The following is a 15482-nucleotide window of genomic DNA, read 5'->3' as shown; positions in this document are numbered from 1 at the left end:
CACGGCTTCTGCACAAAGACGTAAACACACAGCGCCGACGGATCAGGATCAGTTAGATGTCGCTTTTCTCAGCTGACGGTCGGGGCTGAAAGCCGACAGCTCGCTGATTCTGATCCGCGGGTCCGCGCTGTGTGTTTACGCCCTTTTTGCGCTGATCATATGGCTGTTAGTTTTATCTCTCTCCAAACAATATTGACCGAACCAGCAGCAAAAGAAGATCCAAACCACGCTTCACATAAACATCGTCATGAATTCCCTCTGACTTTTGCTGACTTTTCAGGATAAAAATCACACTTCATGCACAGCTCTCTCTCTCTCTCTCTCTTTTCTGCATTATTCGCTTGCTTGTTACACACAAGTCTACCGTTGTTTACAGTGCTGTCGGCCGACGTTTTTTTTTCCCTTTTACATACTTCCGAAAAGTAAACCTAATTTCTGCCGTTCAATATTGAACAAATTTAAACTTTTTAAAATTAAGCAAAATGCAAAACGCTTAGCCGTGTCTCTAATAAAACCGCTGTAACTTCAGAGGTGATGTTCATATGTTGATTAATGGTTTTCTTTCGTTTTTGATGTACTGCAGAATATTTTTATAAAATCCCAGAACAGGAAAATCACCTTCATGTTTTTCTGTGTTTTATCTTCAGCTACTTTGACACAAAGGCATCTGCTGTGATGCTCACACCTTTGATAAAGTCTTGCGTGTGTCAGCTTCCTTTTAATAGATACAAAAATATGTAAATGTACTGATCTGAATTATAATATTTCTGACTGTCAAAATTTCCCAGAATCGAATCGAATCAAATCGAATTAAATCGAATCGTGGATCGAATCGATTCGGGACCTTGTGAATCGGAATTGAATCGATTCTAGAAATCAGTGACGATACCCAGCCCTACTGCCACCTTCACAACCCCATATAAGCCATTGGTTAGTAAGGTCCTGCTTACAGCATTGAGCTAAGCTTTTTTTGTTGTTGTGATGTTTGGAAACCAAATGTGAAGAGAACGAGGTCGAAAAATCTTAATCAGTAAGACGGGAGACTAGCAGAAACTCATCAGGAAATTGTTTCCTGAGGCCCTCAGATTGGAGTGAGCAGTAAACCTGGTTTCCCATAGATCCCTGCTGGCCATGAGAAAGTATTCAGGTACTTTTCAAACCAGGAAGCAATAACTCATCTTTTATATGCAGTCCATGGCCATTAAATACTTCCTCCAAAACAAGAAGCAAGTTTGAGACTAGTTTGAATCAAATAGTGACTCAGCAATGACTGGCTGTCATTATTCATGCATGGAAGGGCTGGATCTGGGCAGCAAAGTCACCAAAATGAAACACTCTTGTTTTTCATGATAAAAGGAAGGTCAGGAGCCGCACAGAGAGGGCTCGTTCTGAATAAGACTGCTCGTTCTCACCTACACAGCAAACACACAGCCACCTCTCTACAGACATTTTCTAGGCAAACTCTCCTTGATATTTTCAGAGCATGGCCAAAAAGATCAAATGGGCAAAGAAATAATTACCAAAGGTGACACATTATTCTCAAACGTTACTACCAGCCACTGGCTGTGCTTCCCTTTCTTTTTCCCCTTGACTAAAAAATGGCGTGGTGATGGAAAGAAGGCATAAACAAGTGCCTGAAATAAAAAGAAGCAGCGGGGTCCTCGTAATTAAAATCACGAAGAGAGAAGTAATGACGAGTATGATAGCTTGTTTCATGTGTGGCTGGAAGGGGAAATTAGCAAATGAGGGCCTCTCTCGCTCTCTCTCCATCATCTTTCGAGCACTTGATCAGCAGGTCTCTAATTTCAGGCAACAATCAGTCAGTGCCTCTGCCGCGCTGCATCCTCCCAGAACACAGAGCTCATGTTGGGATACTTCCTCATCAGCCAGCCTTGTGCTGTACACTGTGGCAAGCTGTGGAAATAACTCACACACACACTCTGCTGTGCACAAATGCATGTGCAAGCTGCTACACGATCCCACACGAAACCAGCTGATCACTCGATTAGCCGTTTGAGTGGAAGTTAATAAAACCAGTCCCGATAGTAAATTAAAAGTTGCACAATGACATGGATGGAAACACCAGCTGCTTTTCATCCTCAGAAATGCTGAAATTTTTGCTTTTGATGTGAGACTATGCAAGTTATGAAGAGCCCAGTTTCCACCACAGGAACTTTACCCAGAGACAAGGAACTGAGTGCATTTCCATCACATTGACACGGGTCTAAATTCACTTCTTGGAAACTGTAAACCATTTTCCACAGCAGGCTGTTTTTAGTGGAGCCCAACCTATCAGGAACCAGATTTTCCTGACCATTTGTGAGATGGATGTCTAAGTTGTAATTTGGGATAATGTTGGTGCAGCACACTAATCTCTGTTAAACAACAACAGGTTGCAAAGAGGAGCTAACATACTGTATTTTGCACCCCCGTTCACAACTTTATATTTTAATTCCAAGGAGCCAGACTTTCTTTATTTCTTAAACTGGTCTTGAACAATAGTTTTTCAGCTTTCTGAAGATCTTTACTTTAGACATTGTCTACTTTTTCACTCATTTTCACTCAACTCCTTGTACCTGACCATTTTCAGAGGATTTCAGAGGATTGAATCAGTTTTGTGTCCACACATAAACATCACAAAAAATGTCTAATTGGACAAGTGGCCTACAAAAGAAGACGCATCAAGTTTAAAAACTACCTACTACAGATCAACAATATCTGAAAGCCATCTTCTGGAGAAATAGCAGCAAATCTAGCTACTGATCCATCTACTGTTCAATAGAGACTCATCAGAAATCAATCATCAATGACAGGGTGGCTTTCAAGAAGTCATTTTTCAGGAAAGGAAACGGAGAAAAGCCGGAGGTATCCCAAATGACATAAGAACTAGACTTAAAATCAGTGGAGTGAGATTTGGTCAGGAGAGAGGTACAACAGTGACCGTCTACAGGCGTCTGTAAACACGGTGGAGGCTCTGTCACGTTTGAGGCTGAATGTCAGCCAGTGATGTTGGAGATCTTTTCAAAATTAAAGGAATTGTGAACACAGAAAAGTCAGATTCTGAACCAACATGTGGTGAAAGCTGGCTGATTGATCCCAAACACACTAACAGAAAAAAACTTCCCCAGAGCCCGGACATTAACATTATTGTGTTGAATCATCCTGACAGAAGATAAAGAATTCAAAGAAGAGATTTCAAGAAACCCGGAGAACTATTCCTGAAGACTACTAACAGAAATTACAAGAGCTGCCCAAGAGAGTTCACAGCGTGCAGCACTCATTTAATATTTTCCAAGGAAATGTGAAGAAAAAGAGGTGTGTGCAGCACTGTACAAATCAAAATACTGCACAGTGCAATGCTAGGGTCTCTTCATTAATGGTGCTATATTTGTTCTGAAGGAAAAGCAGAAAGGTAAACGGTCTTCCTGGATCAGAAGACAAACAGCAGAAAGAATGGGTGAGCAACATGAGACAGATTTCCCAGTTTGGAAGGCCTGCTAACATCTGGAGTGCTGCTTCAACTCCTTGGTAGGGCTGTCGAGATCAGTCAAGGGAGACATGGTGGTGGAGTTATGGCAACATGTTCAAGCTAACTAACTAACCCTAACTCATGTGGCGCATCCCCTTACTAAGATCAAGCTGTGTTTAGATCCTGGACCGGGCTCTGTCACTATTACGACTGGCTCAGGTGTGGAGTATAACAACGGAATGAGAAGGATGTACCAAGCATTTTAAGAAAGTGCTTGGTATAAGAACTGATTAGAGACCTCACATCTGCACTGAAATCCTGTTTCCTGGGACTGTTTACCCCCCACCACCACCAGAATGCTAGGTGAGCAGTAATTTACTGTATATGAGCTGCTTCTGATAGGCACTTGGAATCACAAACATTATCTTGAGTGGTTGTGATCACCTCCTCCTTAGTACTAAGATAGCTATGGGCTTTTTGGCCCAAGCACTGCCTGCAGATATAGTTAGTTATACTTATCTATGGGCCTTTACAGACTACTTTGAGTCATGTGTCTGGCTGGCTTACCTCATCCACAGGTCCACCCAACATGGGCCAGATGTCAGGTGTGTTGTAGCAGCCACATCTGGGCTGCAGAACAATTTTCTAATGTAACAGATTTATAAGTGCCAGAAGTGGCTAACATCAGTCTGCATTCTTCTATTCATCAAAACGTGCTGCTTTCATTTCCTAGAGTGTGAATTGACCACCGATAGTTGGCGAAGATTCTGGTTTTTCATGCTAATGCAACCATGAACTGCTAGCCTCGTGAACTCTTGAGGCCATTCGCCAGACGTCTTATCCTTCAGCGGACTATTTTCACATACATCACAGGTACAGCACGACGCCCCACCGCTAATAACATGGTGTGTCCTCTTTGGAGATTCCTTATGATTCACTACAGTGAACAGTAATAGCAGGTCTGCGATTGGACACAAACTACAGCTTCATCCATGACAGCGTACTAAATAAGTCTCCTTCATATCCCTACTTACTATGTCACTGATCTACATAAAATACATCATAAAATACAAACATGTACTGCTTTCTCTACTTCTTCTACACATCCTGCACTTTTCAAAAACACGCCAACAATTTCCACTCAGAGGTCAGATGTAGGATGACTCAACAAGTTCTCATACGAGTACGCCAAATGTGCCTTAATCCAGATTCAAGCAGAAATGACTAGAATGGCGCAAGACTTTCATAAAATAGAGGTTATTTAGCAAAAACCTTGCTGTCCTCAGGAGGAATCTGGGGGCTGAAGCCACCGGAGCGTGAGCTTTAAATTTAGCAGAGAGAGGAGAACAGCTACAGTATAATCAGCAGGAGAAGGGAATAAGTTGAACCTTGACCTCGGCTCTCTTTATAGATGACAGTGACGACCTTGAGAGGGTGAGAAAGGAGATTGATGATGGCCATTTTGCTTAACGAGCTCACCAAGGACCGCCTCACCCTCTGAAGGGAGGACAATCGTCTCCGCTCAAGGTAAGAGACAAATGTCACCTTTCTCCACATCACTTATAGCAGCACCGAACGTCTCATTTCAGTCCATTTACTTTTAAAAATAGCAACAGAGAAGCTGATGGTGAGACTACAAGGTTGCCTAAGGATGCATTACACCCACAGACTGTATATGAAAGATGGCTGTAGTCAAATTCCCATTTTTAGCATGCTGGATGCTGCAGTGTTGCACGCTTCATTAGACAGTTTGTGGGATAAAAACAGTCTAATTGCTAGCCTCGTTAGAGAACATATTTCTGATATAACTAACCCGACAGGAAGCCACATTCCTGCAAAATGATTCAAAAGGCACCAACAGCACAAACACAGTCCACAGATCTGGTTCGGTGACTCCAAGTAGCTGTGTCATCTGTGTCACCATTCACCTTTCGTCAATGTTTCCATGCCTCAAACTTTTAGCTTTAATTCTTTAGCTTAGATATAGAAATATTTATCCCCTCTATGGTAAAAAAGGATAAATTATTATTAAGTGTTAAGGTCCCGTTACACAGTCCTAGAGACTGGTCAGGGACCCCCTGGAAACCACCGGCCACTAGAGAAACATGTGTATCACCTGACCAGTTGCTGGAGGTTGCTGCCAGGCTCTAACATGAAATTGGTTGCAAGGAGGTATACAGTGTCATACCAACACCCTCCTTGTGATTAGTCCTTAGTCACTAGCAGGTTGTCATGGTCACACATAGTTTGCATGAAAGCTGTCGACTTGTCCATAGAGCGTATATGTGAATCACACAGATACCTGCTAATGGACAATTAAAATAGTAGAATTTCACTCATCAAAACAGGATCACAGACTTCTTGGACAGTCTGCACTGCACAAAAAGCCATTTTACTTGTCATGTTAATAAATATCTAAAAGGCACCAACATCACAAACCCTCTTCAGTAACTCCAAAAAGCAGAGTTGAAGTGTAGAAGATGGCCCCCAGCTGTCTGTGTCAACAACATCTACGCACGGGTTCATTGTGGTCTTAAATAGGTGAGATACAGCTGTCACAAAGTGGCAACTCAAAGCTGCTGTAAAGGAGGATTTTAACATGTGGGGTCTATGGGGACTGACCCACTGTTAGAGTCGGCCTCAAGTGGCCATTAGAGGAACTGCAGTTTTTCAGCTACTTTAGTTTCTCCAATCAGTTTAATGTGATGCCGAAAAACTAATTACAAGTGGCTGATTTCTAGCCTTGCAAAAGTGACTTGAAACTTCACAAACGAAGCATCCTCACATGTTCGACGATGACGGGACAAAAAGGTTGCCGTGGAAACAGGGGGTTTTTTTTCTGCCTTTTAAAATCTGCCAGGAAAAAAAAATGTGAGGGGAAAAAGAAGGGAAAGAATGACAGAGAGTCGGTGTGAGACAGAGAGGGGAAGCTAGGTGCAGGGAGTGAGAATGAAATCTGCAGGATCCTAAAAAAATGTGACGAAGGCTGAGTGTGAAAACCGCTGAGGCAGCCAGAATGTCACCGCCTGCTGCTGCGTGCGCTCGTGGGAAATCATCTGACCTCACAATTTGGGTTACCCCACATTAGGAAGTCAAAATGTGGGGGTGGGCAGAAGGGACAGGGAGTGGTGAGGATGGTTTGGTCTCCCTCTCTTTGTTCTGGGGAAGAAGAAAGTGGGGAGAGAGGGAGGGGGGAGCGCACTTGGGTGTCCTCTTTCTTTCATCTTGTCTTACCTGGAGGAGTGCAGTTCTTTGTTCCTTTTTGTAAATCTGTCTCCTCGCTGCTGTTGTTGTCCGTGTCCTGCAGCAGCCTCCTTCCGATCCACCTCTCCTGGTCCTCGCTGCTGTGGCTGGAGACATCAAAACCTGAATGGAGACAAAAGAGAGTGATGGGAGGGTTCAGTGCAACATCCAGATACAAATTACTGAACTTTTGTCACTAAGGAAATTTAGCTGCTTCTAAAAAACCTTGAAGTTCATTGTATAATATACTGTGTAAGGTTGCTCCTCGTGCTAGTCAGACTCCAAGATGCCCATTTGACACATATTAGAAGGTGCTACAATGCAAAAATGACATACAGGGGCAGGCAGCTGCATGCAAAAACATAAGACAGGCTTGAACATATACTGGACATGGCTGGAGGAAAAAAACGGCATAAAGTGTTGATTTTGCAAAGTGAGCTCTTATAGTTTTGAAACAAGTGCACCAAAGCATCTTCATGCAGGCCATGTTGACAAATTTTAGCTTAGTGTAAAATATTTTTTTGTTACTTTTACTGTTTTCTTACATTTCATTTAACTTTTATTTCAGGTAATTAAAAAGATTCTCTCACGTTTAGCTTTAGTTTTCTAGTTTCATGTTAATTAACTATTATAACCTTGGTGTGGAGTCTGCATGGTCTCCACAGTCCACAGACACGCTTCCTGGTTAACTGATAATGCAAATTTGGATATAGGAGTCAATGGGAGATCGTGTTGTTGTCGTGTCTGTCTCCAGTCTGTATCCTCTCTGTACCCACTTTCACTCCATTTCCAACCCATTAGCCTGGTGCTGGGAGTGAAAGTGAGGTATAAGCAGTCTTGGGTGTAACATTTCCCAAACTGTAATCACATTAAGTCTAACACATCTAGGTTCTAAATTCAAGAACCACACTGAAGTTCCAAGTCCAACACTTACATGCATTCTTTAATTATTTGCACAATAGGTGGATGGAACAAAAAAATAAAATAAAAGCTCAGTGTGGAAGAAACAAACATACAAAACTAGATTTTCAGCATCACTCGGAGACAGGATGTTTCTAATTTTAGCAATGTTGAGCAGATGGAAGAAAGCGGTCCTACATATTTGTTTAATGCGTGTGTTGATGGACATATCCTGGACTCCAAGATTCCTCACAGTGTTACTGGAGGCCAAGGTAATGCCATCCAGACACCATGTTTGTACGATTTTAAAAGCCACATACAAAAATCTCAGTTTGTCTGAATTTAGAAATAGAAAAGTAGAGGAAAATTGGAAAAATAGGAATTAGAGGCCTCTGTGACTCGTAAGACGTGCAGCTTTTTTCCCCCAAATAACATTACCCAAGGGAAGCATGTTTAATGTAAACAGCAGTGGTCCCAGCACTGAACCCTGTGGAACTCCAAGGCTAACCTTTGTGTGAAGAAGACTCCCTCTATCCCTGTATCCAGTTGAATCTATCAGGACACAATTCATTATTATACCAGTAAATGTACATTAAGGTTCCTTATTTTATGAGTATTTCTTTCATTACAACTGATAACTGGCTTTAGAATTTGATTGGCATGTTAAATCACTGGAAAATATACAAAACTTTTATTTTTTCTTCCCATTTTTCCTTTAAAAGCGTCATCACTCGAGCTGAATGGATTCCATTTTATAACTGTTATCCCATCATCGGACATTGCTCCGGGAGGCTTCTCTCCTGTCAGGAATCTTTTACTTGTCCATAAAGATGCAGATCAAAGGATTGAGCATGTCTCTGAAGTGCAGCTTCTCCTTGGTCAGGCACATGTGTTACTGGGAGTGATGGGAATAACAGCGTTACAAGTAACAGCGTTACTAATTGCGTTACTTTTTTCAGTAACGAGTAATCTAACTAATTACTATTTCTATCGTTACAACGCCCTTTTCGTTACTAACAAGAAAATGCAGTGCCGTGGCGTTACTACTTTTCAACAAACAGATGGTTGAAGCCGTCTTCAGTTTACCGCAATCACTTTCTGCCCCACGATCACTTTTTCCCACAACACCTGGAGCTCAGGGAGCAAAACAATCGCATGAGTGCTGCTGTTTGACTGACGATGAATAAAGTAGTTGTGGTAAGCCAATCACATGACCACTTCAAGATGACAAAGCAACAAGGTGATATATACCAGTTTATAAACTGTGTTGATAGGCCACGTAAAACCAAAGTCATGATAAATAATATATACACGACGTTTTTTCCTCAATAGTTTAGTCACGTTTACTGTCTAAGGACAGCGCAGCGAGACCTCTCTGCTTATGAGCAAAAAATAAAAAAACAAAACAAAAAACAGCCTGTTGGTGTTGGTGGAAAAATGCACCATGTCGACCAATCAAAAAATGATATAGCGACATGACATTTGGTTGTTTAGGAAGAGGGGGAAGTTTTAGGAGTGATGGAGAGAGAGAGAGAGAGCAGAAAAAGAGAAAGAGAGAGAGAGAGAGAGAGAGCAGAAAAAGAGAGAGAGAGAGAGAGAGAGAGAGCAGAAAAAGAGAGAGAGAGAGAGAGAGAGAGAGAGAGAGAGAGAGAGCAGAAAAAGAGAGAGAGCAAGTTTGGAGATGTGAGAGATTTGTGATGTTTAGCGTGTTTGGAGTGTGTAGTTAATGTGTTGTCTTGTGTAGTTAGCGTGTAGTGTTGTGGATAGTTTTGTGTTGTCAGAACAATGAGGCGACTGCTGTCTCCAGGTAGAAACAGGAGTGATACACCTGCTGCTGTCAGACCTGCAGGTATCAGGCTGTGATGTTTCCTTTATAGTGGACAGAAATTATTTCTTTTGGAGTGGCACAAATAATTTGTGTTACTTATTTAATGCAGAACACCTGAAAAAAGAAACAAGAGGGTAAAAGGTAAATGGCTGCAAATAACTTTGTGTGCGTATGATTTTAAAATTGACAATTTATATTTGCATTTAAAGTTATAAAATATGATTCAATAAACATGTTTATGGTTGTTACAGTAAAAAATATAACTTTTTCTACTCAGATTTTATGTTTTTTGTCTGATTTTAGATCAATTGTGTTAATACAGTATGTCAAAATGAAAACATAACTTTAAATTCAGACACGTGAGGTTGTGCTGAAAAGGATGATACCAAACAAGGCAAAGGAAATAGTTTTTAAGGGTGAAATATAGAGGTACAATTCAAAAGTAGTTAAAAATGGCCAATTATACCCTGGACTCCAGAGGGTTAAACATTTTTTTAAAGTAACGCAATAGTTACAAGATTCTAAAAGTAATTAGTAACTGAGTTACTTTTCAAGTAATTAACTCATTTACTTTTTCTGAAGAAGTAACTAGTAACTATAATTAATTACTTTTTCAAAGTAACTTGCCCAACACTGGTTACTGAGGGTTTAATCCACTGCAGTATCTCCTGTTAGTCTCCCTACATACACCTTTATCACACTGACACTAATCTCTAAGTTTAATTTATCGGTAAAGAAGACTTTTCTCCACTATCCTCCATGAAATGCTGTGAAATTTGCTTGTTTTCTCCTCAGAAGTGGTTTAGAAGCAATCCTCTGAGACCTCATGGACACATCCTCCTTTCATTTTCACTGACATCATTTTGTAAAGATGGCGTGCTCACCGTTGATCATCATCCTGCTCTGGATCTAAATCCTAAAACTTTCCTCATTTCCATGTTTACATACATGGACTCGGCTGTATTCCTTTAAGCTGTTAGTTTAGCAGAGATGTTGCAGATAGCAAAGTGCATGTCAAGCATTTTGATTTATTTTTAATGCCCTGTTCTGCATTCTTTGCCACATTAAAGTTTGATTCTTTATGTAATGTTAGGATAGTCAACAGCTGGAGCAGAGCTCCACAGATGTGTCAATTTGGTGCTTCCTCCTTCTCCTCCACCTCTACCCTTTATCTCCCACAATTCATACATTGAAGGGGAATTTCATGATTTTCCAAAACTAAATCCTCTGGGCGGGTGGAGCAACAGTGCACAATGTGGGGGCTCCCACTGTGGCTACATCTGCACATTCTTCAAGAAAGCAGCAACACCAATGAATTAATTTCATACTTCACAGAGCTCAGCAGAAGCACTATGGCCTTTCTGAGGTGTGCGTGTCAGCGGTGCAATCTTCCTCCCACCCTCCGTATCTTTTACCATCTTGCACCGGGAGAAGAAGAAGAAGGAGAGGAATAAGAAGGGAAGCGCGGGAATGATTAAGGCGGTGAGTGCTCCACTTGCGGAGCCACAACACCAAGCTTAAATTGGCAGAACTTCATTAGGCGCATCATAAATAATCAACTTTAATTGATATTCCAGTGCGCTGATTAAGAGTTAACATGAACACAGCAGGACAGGGTAGATGCATTAAACGTGTCGCCTCTTGTTCTCGCAGAGCTGCTTTTGTGTGTAACACAGTGGGGAGGAAGGACCGATGATGCACAAATCACGAGCGTATGAATATTCACGAAGACCTTCTGTCCACAGAAAGTGATAAATACTTCTCACTTTAGCTGAGTCACACAGACAAAAACAGAGGAGGAACATGCAGGCATCAAGTCGAGGCGTGCAGATGTTGTGCTGCTGCAAATCATTTCAGCAAAAAGAAATCCTATCAAACCACATCAGTAATATCCAGTGAACCATATTATGTATGCAGACTGTTTATTGTGTGCAAGCTGATATTACATAAAACACCTGTAAAAGTATTGTCATGATTTGCAGAACAAAAGGAGGCGTCTCAGATTTCCCTGTTTTGAAGTGTTTCATAAGGATCTTTGTGTCTGTGAGTTAAAGCTAACTTGATATATGCGCAAGTTTCCAAAGACTTCAAGTATGATACTTCTAATGAGAATTTTACTGAAGAGACTGGGGTGGTTCAGCGCTTTGTAGCTGCAGAAGTTAAAGCAGTTTTAATCATTTTATTTCCAGGCTGTTCTTTAATTGTGAGGTTATCAAGTTTAAGATTTGGTGCCACACGTTACCAAACTGAGCCGCAGAGACACTGCACACTTTTATGTAGGAAGGTGACTTTTACATATGAACGCGTCTTTCTTCCTGTGCTTTTATTTTATACGACTCTTCTTTTAACATCTCCACCGCAGAGTCTGTAATAAGGAATGGCTGGCTGATTGATAACCATTTGCAGTAACCTGGAGAGGTGCAGGCGGGCTTATATACCCTGGGGCTCGCTGCCCTCATTTCCCTGTCTGCAGCTGAAACACCTGAACACGCAGGATCCTCTGCATTCCTCAGCCATGAATAGTTTCCCATAGTTGAAGCTCACACGAGTGCGCATTATACGGCACTGTACCGCATGGGTGATGACGTTTGGGTACAGTTGCTAAGTTAGAGGAATATTAACAACATGGAGCAATTCGACATTTGAACATTACAGTTATTTCTACTTCTCTGTTTCTTGTATCATTATTACAGTTATTAGCAGGTTTCACTTCTCTACTCATTCACCCCTCGTTTCCTGATTGTTGACCAAATGGAATGCAGCCAGCAATAAAGTGTCTGTTTTGTAAAAAAAACACACACAATATTTACAACACTGTACATTTCTACAGTTTCCGCGATGCCGTGTTTAAATTCTGTGTTAGATGGAGAAAGGGGGAGGAAATAAAAGGCAAACACGTGGAGGAAGTAAAAGAGAAGGCTGTATCGCTGAGGGCGAATTCAGCAAACGCTGATTTCTCACCTGAATTTTCCGCTAAGGAGGAAAACCCTTTAACGACCAGGAGCAAACCGCCGAACAAGCAGATCTGGATTAAAACCAGCTCCTTTCGCCGTTTCCGCCGCGCTTTCACCTTCTTCTGATTCGGCATCACTTGCTTCGCCCGATTCCGGAGTCGGATACCCGGCAGAGACGTCCCCGCTTCCGCTGCTGCCACATCCATGCGCATCCAAGAAGTACCAAAAAGAAGCGAAAAGGAAAAGAAGAAAACCCAACGACCTCCTTTAATTCCCGGGGAACTGACTTCTCTCCCGGAGACGGGTAAAGAAGTGAGAGAGGAAGCGGGCAGAAAGTTAAGATTGGCACCGCTAATGGGATGCTGAGAAAAAGAAAAAGAAAGGAAAGAAAGAAACGGACCAAAAGGCTTCGAGCTGCTGCTTAGAAAAGCCGGTCTGTCTTCTTATGTCATGTTGGAATGTGGTTTTGGAAGTGGTAATGCTGAGGAAGGCTGCACAGGATCTCCATGGATGCGTCCGTCTGCTGAGAGGAGGAGGAGGAAGAGGAGGGGGGCGCAGTGACGGCACTGACACTCGGTCCAAAATCAGCTTTTATCCTGATTCTGTGAAAAACATACGAAAAATAAAAATTAACCTTTTTTATGAGCACAGGCTCGATATTTGTGAGTAAACTGGAACCTTAACGCATTCTTTTTGTTTCAAATGTGTTCAATATCAAAGATGTCACAGTTACCATGAATTCAGCAGCTGACATCAGGACATCCGGACACGCCCACTATAAAAGTTACGCCCACGAGATAGATGCACATCTGTCCAGGAGCCGACACACACTGCAGGTGTGTATCCTGCAGTCTGAACTAATGATCTAAGTGGAAAACAGGCAGTGGCCACCAAGGCTGCAGGTCCTCTGATGGCCACATGAGGCCGGCTGAAAGTGAGTGGGTCCCCACAGACTCGCGTGTTAATTCTCCAACTTTACCACAGAATTTATCACCTGTTTTAAAGGTGTGGGGTTTTTTTTGTATCTATAGTAACTCTACAGGGATTCATATTTTATGCCTCACCCCTGGATACAAGGGTGCTAGCTAACGATGAGCCAAAAGCTACAACACAGCACACATTCAGTTTGGCTCCTCCCCCCTGCAACCCAACTGTCTTCTGATTGACTGCCCCTCATAAAAAGAAGACAGCGCAAAACTGATCCAAATTTCATCCTCTGAGCCACACAGTTTTTAACTTTGGACGTGTTTACCATGTTTACCATGTACAGATACAGTACATACATGTACAGTGTTGTAACAGTGAATATGTGACAGAAACAAGGAAAGGCAAATCCATCTTTTATTAGAAACCTTTATTAAAGTGTGAATAAAAGAGCAACCATGCACTGTATTTGTGTGTTTGTGTCTCCTGATAAGCTGCAGATGTTTGATGGGTTCAGTTGTGTCGTTGACTGCCCTCTCCTGGGATTGTGTTTTAATAAGACCACATTAAACAGCTTATACTCACAGAAAATTGAACAATAATAGTAGTATAGAGTTCTTAAGTTGTAGTTTTCACTTAAACCACTCACTCACACAGAGCCGAACACTTTGACTACGCCTTCAAGGCTTCTGTAAATAATACCGGTATTAATCTTACTTTAAAATATGATGATATTATGGTCAAAACTAAACATCGGCCCCTGTGAACATGGATTTGAAAAGAATAAAAAAAACCCAGTTTGGTTCTCTTCACATATCTGGTCTTTTACTACACATCTATCAGATCCGGGGCAGATTAGATGTGCTGTATTTTCTTTGGTTATACAACAGTCGTTAGGTCATGTGGATTGATTTCTCCGGTGCTGCTTGTACATGTTGCCTACTTGTTCGCTGCAGATAGTTCTGTGTCCACAGAGATGATACGGACCACCGATTCCAGCATGTCTCTGCCATTTCTGATGGTTTTTTTAATGCAGTACTCTTTGAGTGAAGCTGAATTTCGGGATAATGGATAATACTTGATCCCGGCCAAGTGGGTTGCTTGATTGTGGGGCCTGAGGTTTCATATAAATAGCACTGGAAACTTTCCAGCAAGAATGGAAAAAAGTGGTCAGGGCTCTAGGCAACTGGTTTCATTGTGCCTTATTAACCCTTTAGAGCAAAGAGCCCAGAGTGATCTAAAGGCAACCAGGATACGAGTGACACTTCTACATCGGTTTCTGATGTGTCCTGGAAAACGTTCTTCTAAATCAGTTGGGAATTGTTTACTCTCTCGTGATGATGCCAACATGATTCGAGGCCTTTAAGCTGCCATGAAACCGGGCCTGTCTAACCTCCAAAGCTACATCAGACTCTGCACGGAGTTACTAAACAAGCTGAATTCCCCCAACCTCCCAGACGTAAGAAATAACTGTGGGGAAGGAGGGAAGAGGAAGGAGGAGGAGTGGGTGGGTGGGGAGGAGGAGGGGGGCAACAAATTAAATCCAGTTAAATTGTTTTTCCATAGCCAGTAGGCTTGGCAAAGGACTCGCTCACACACACAAGATGTAAGATAAGTTGTAGAAAAGACAAACCAGAAACAGTGCGGCTTCAGATGTAGGAGAATGCCTGGAATTTAACCCAGTTTCCCATGTCCGCCTCACACCGCACCCACTGCCCTGCCCAGCAGCTCAGGACGTCCACATCCACACACGCAAACAGGTGATTCCCCACAGCGAGACATCTGTCCTGCACCAGCCCTCCCCTGGTCAATAACCCACACAGCCTACCTCCTCCTTCCTCTGGCATTGGGATCACAATGCAGCCACTGCAGAGGAAAGCTGCAGTTCTAGCAGTTTGAAACACCAAGGCTAGGTAGCTAGCTAGCAGACATATCTGGGTCATGTCTTCCCTCTCAGATAGCTCCCATATCCAGGATGCAGCAGCTCCTCTTCCTCTCCACCGCAATCTCAAATCAGAAGGAAAGGGATGAGAGGGGTATAGCATGGTTGGCCAGGAATAGCCAACCAAAAAAAGAAGAAAACTAAAGTTGGGACAGTACAGAGGCCAGGTGGTGATGCTGAAAGTAGAAATAAGGCCAAGCATCCCTGCGGTTTGCATTAAAA

At 42.3% G+C, this 15482-nt stretch overlaps 1 protein-coding gene across 1 annotated transcript in view; it reads right to left on the bottom strand.

Annotated features, from left to right (window-relative positions):
- Positions 1-15451, bottom strand: part of LOC113023569 (sodium/potassium/calcium exchanger 3) — a 62085-nt gene extending 46634 nt beyond the window's left edge. The window contains exons 1-3 of the mRNA XM_026169686.1: positions 13128-15451; positions 12402-12996; positions 6704-6835 (exon numbers count right to left, since the gene is read on the bottom strand). Of these exons, the coding sequence (XP_026025471.1) occupies positions 6704-6835; positions 12402-12606 (337 nt within the window). The 5' untranslated portion in view covers positions 12607-12996; positions 13128-15451. The remainder of the gene's footprint in view (positions 1-6703; positions 6836-12401; positions 12997-13127) is intronic.
- Between the last annotated feature and the right edge of the window lie 31 nt (positions 15452-15482).

This window comes from Astatotilapia calliptera, chromosome 6 (genome assembly GCF_900246225.1).
Source record: "Astatotilapia calliptera chromosome 6, fAstCal1.2, whole genome shotgun sequence".
Lineage (NCBI taxonomy): Eukaryota > Metazoa > Chordata > Actinopteri > Cichliformes > Cichlidae > Astatotilapia > Astatotilapia calliptera.
This window is presented reverse-complemented; position numbering and strand designations above follow the sequence as displayed.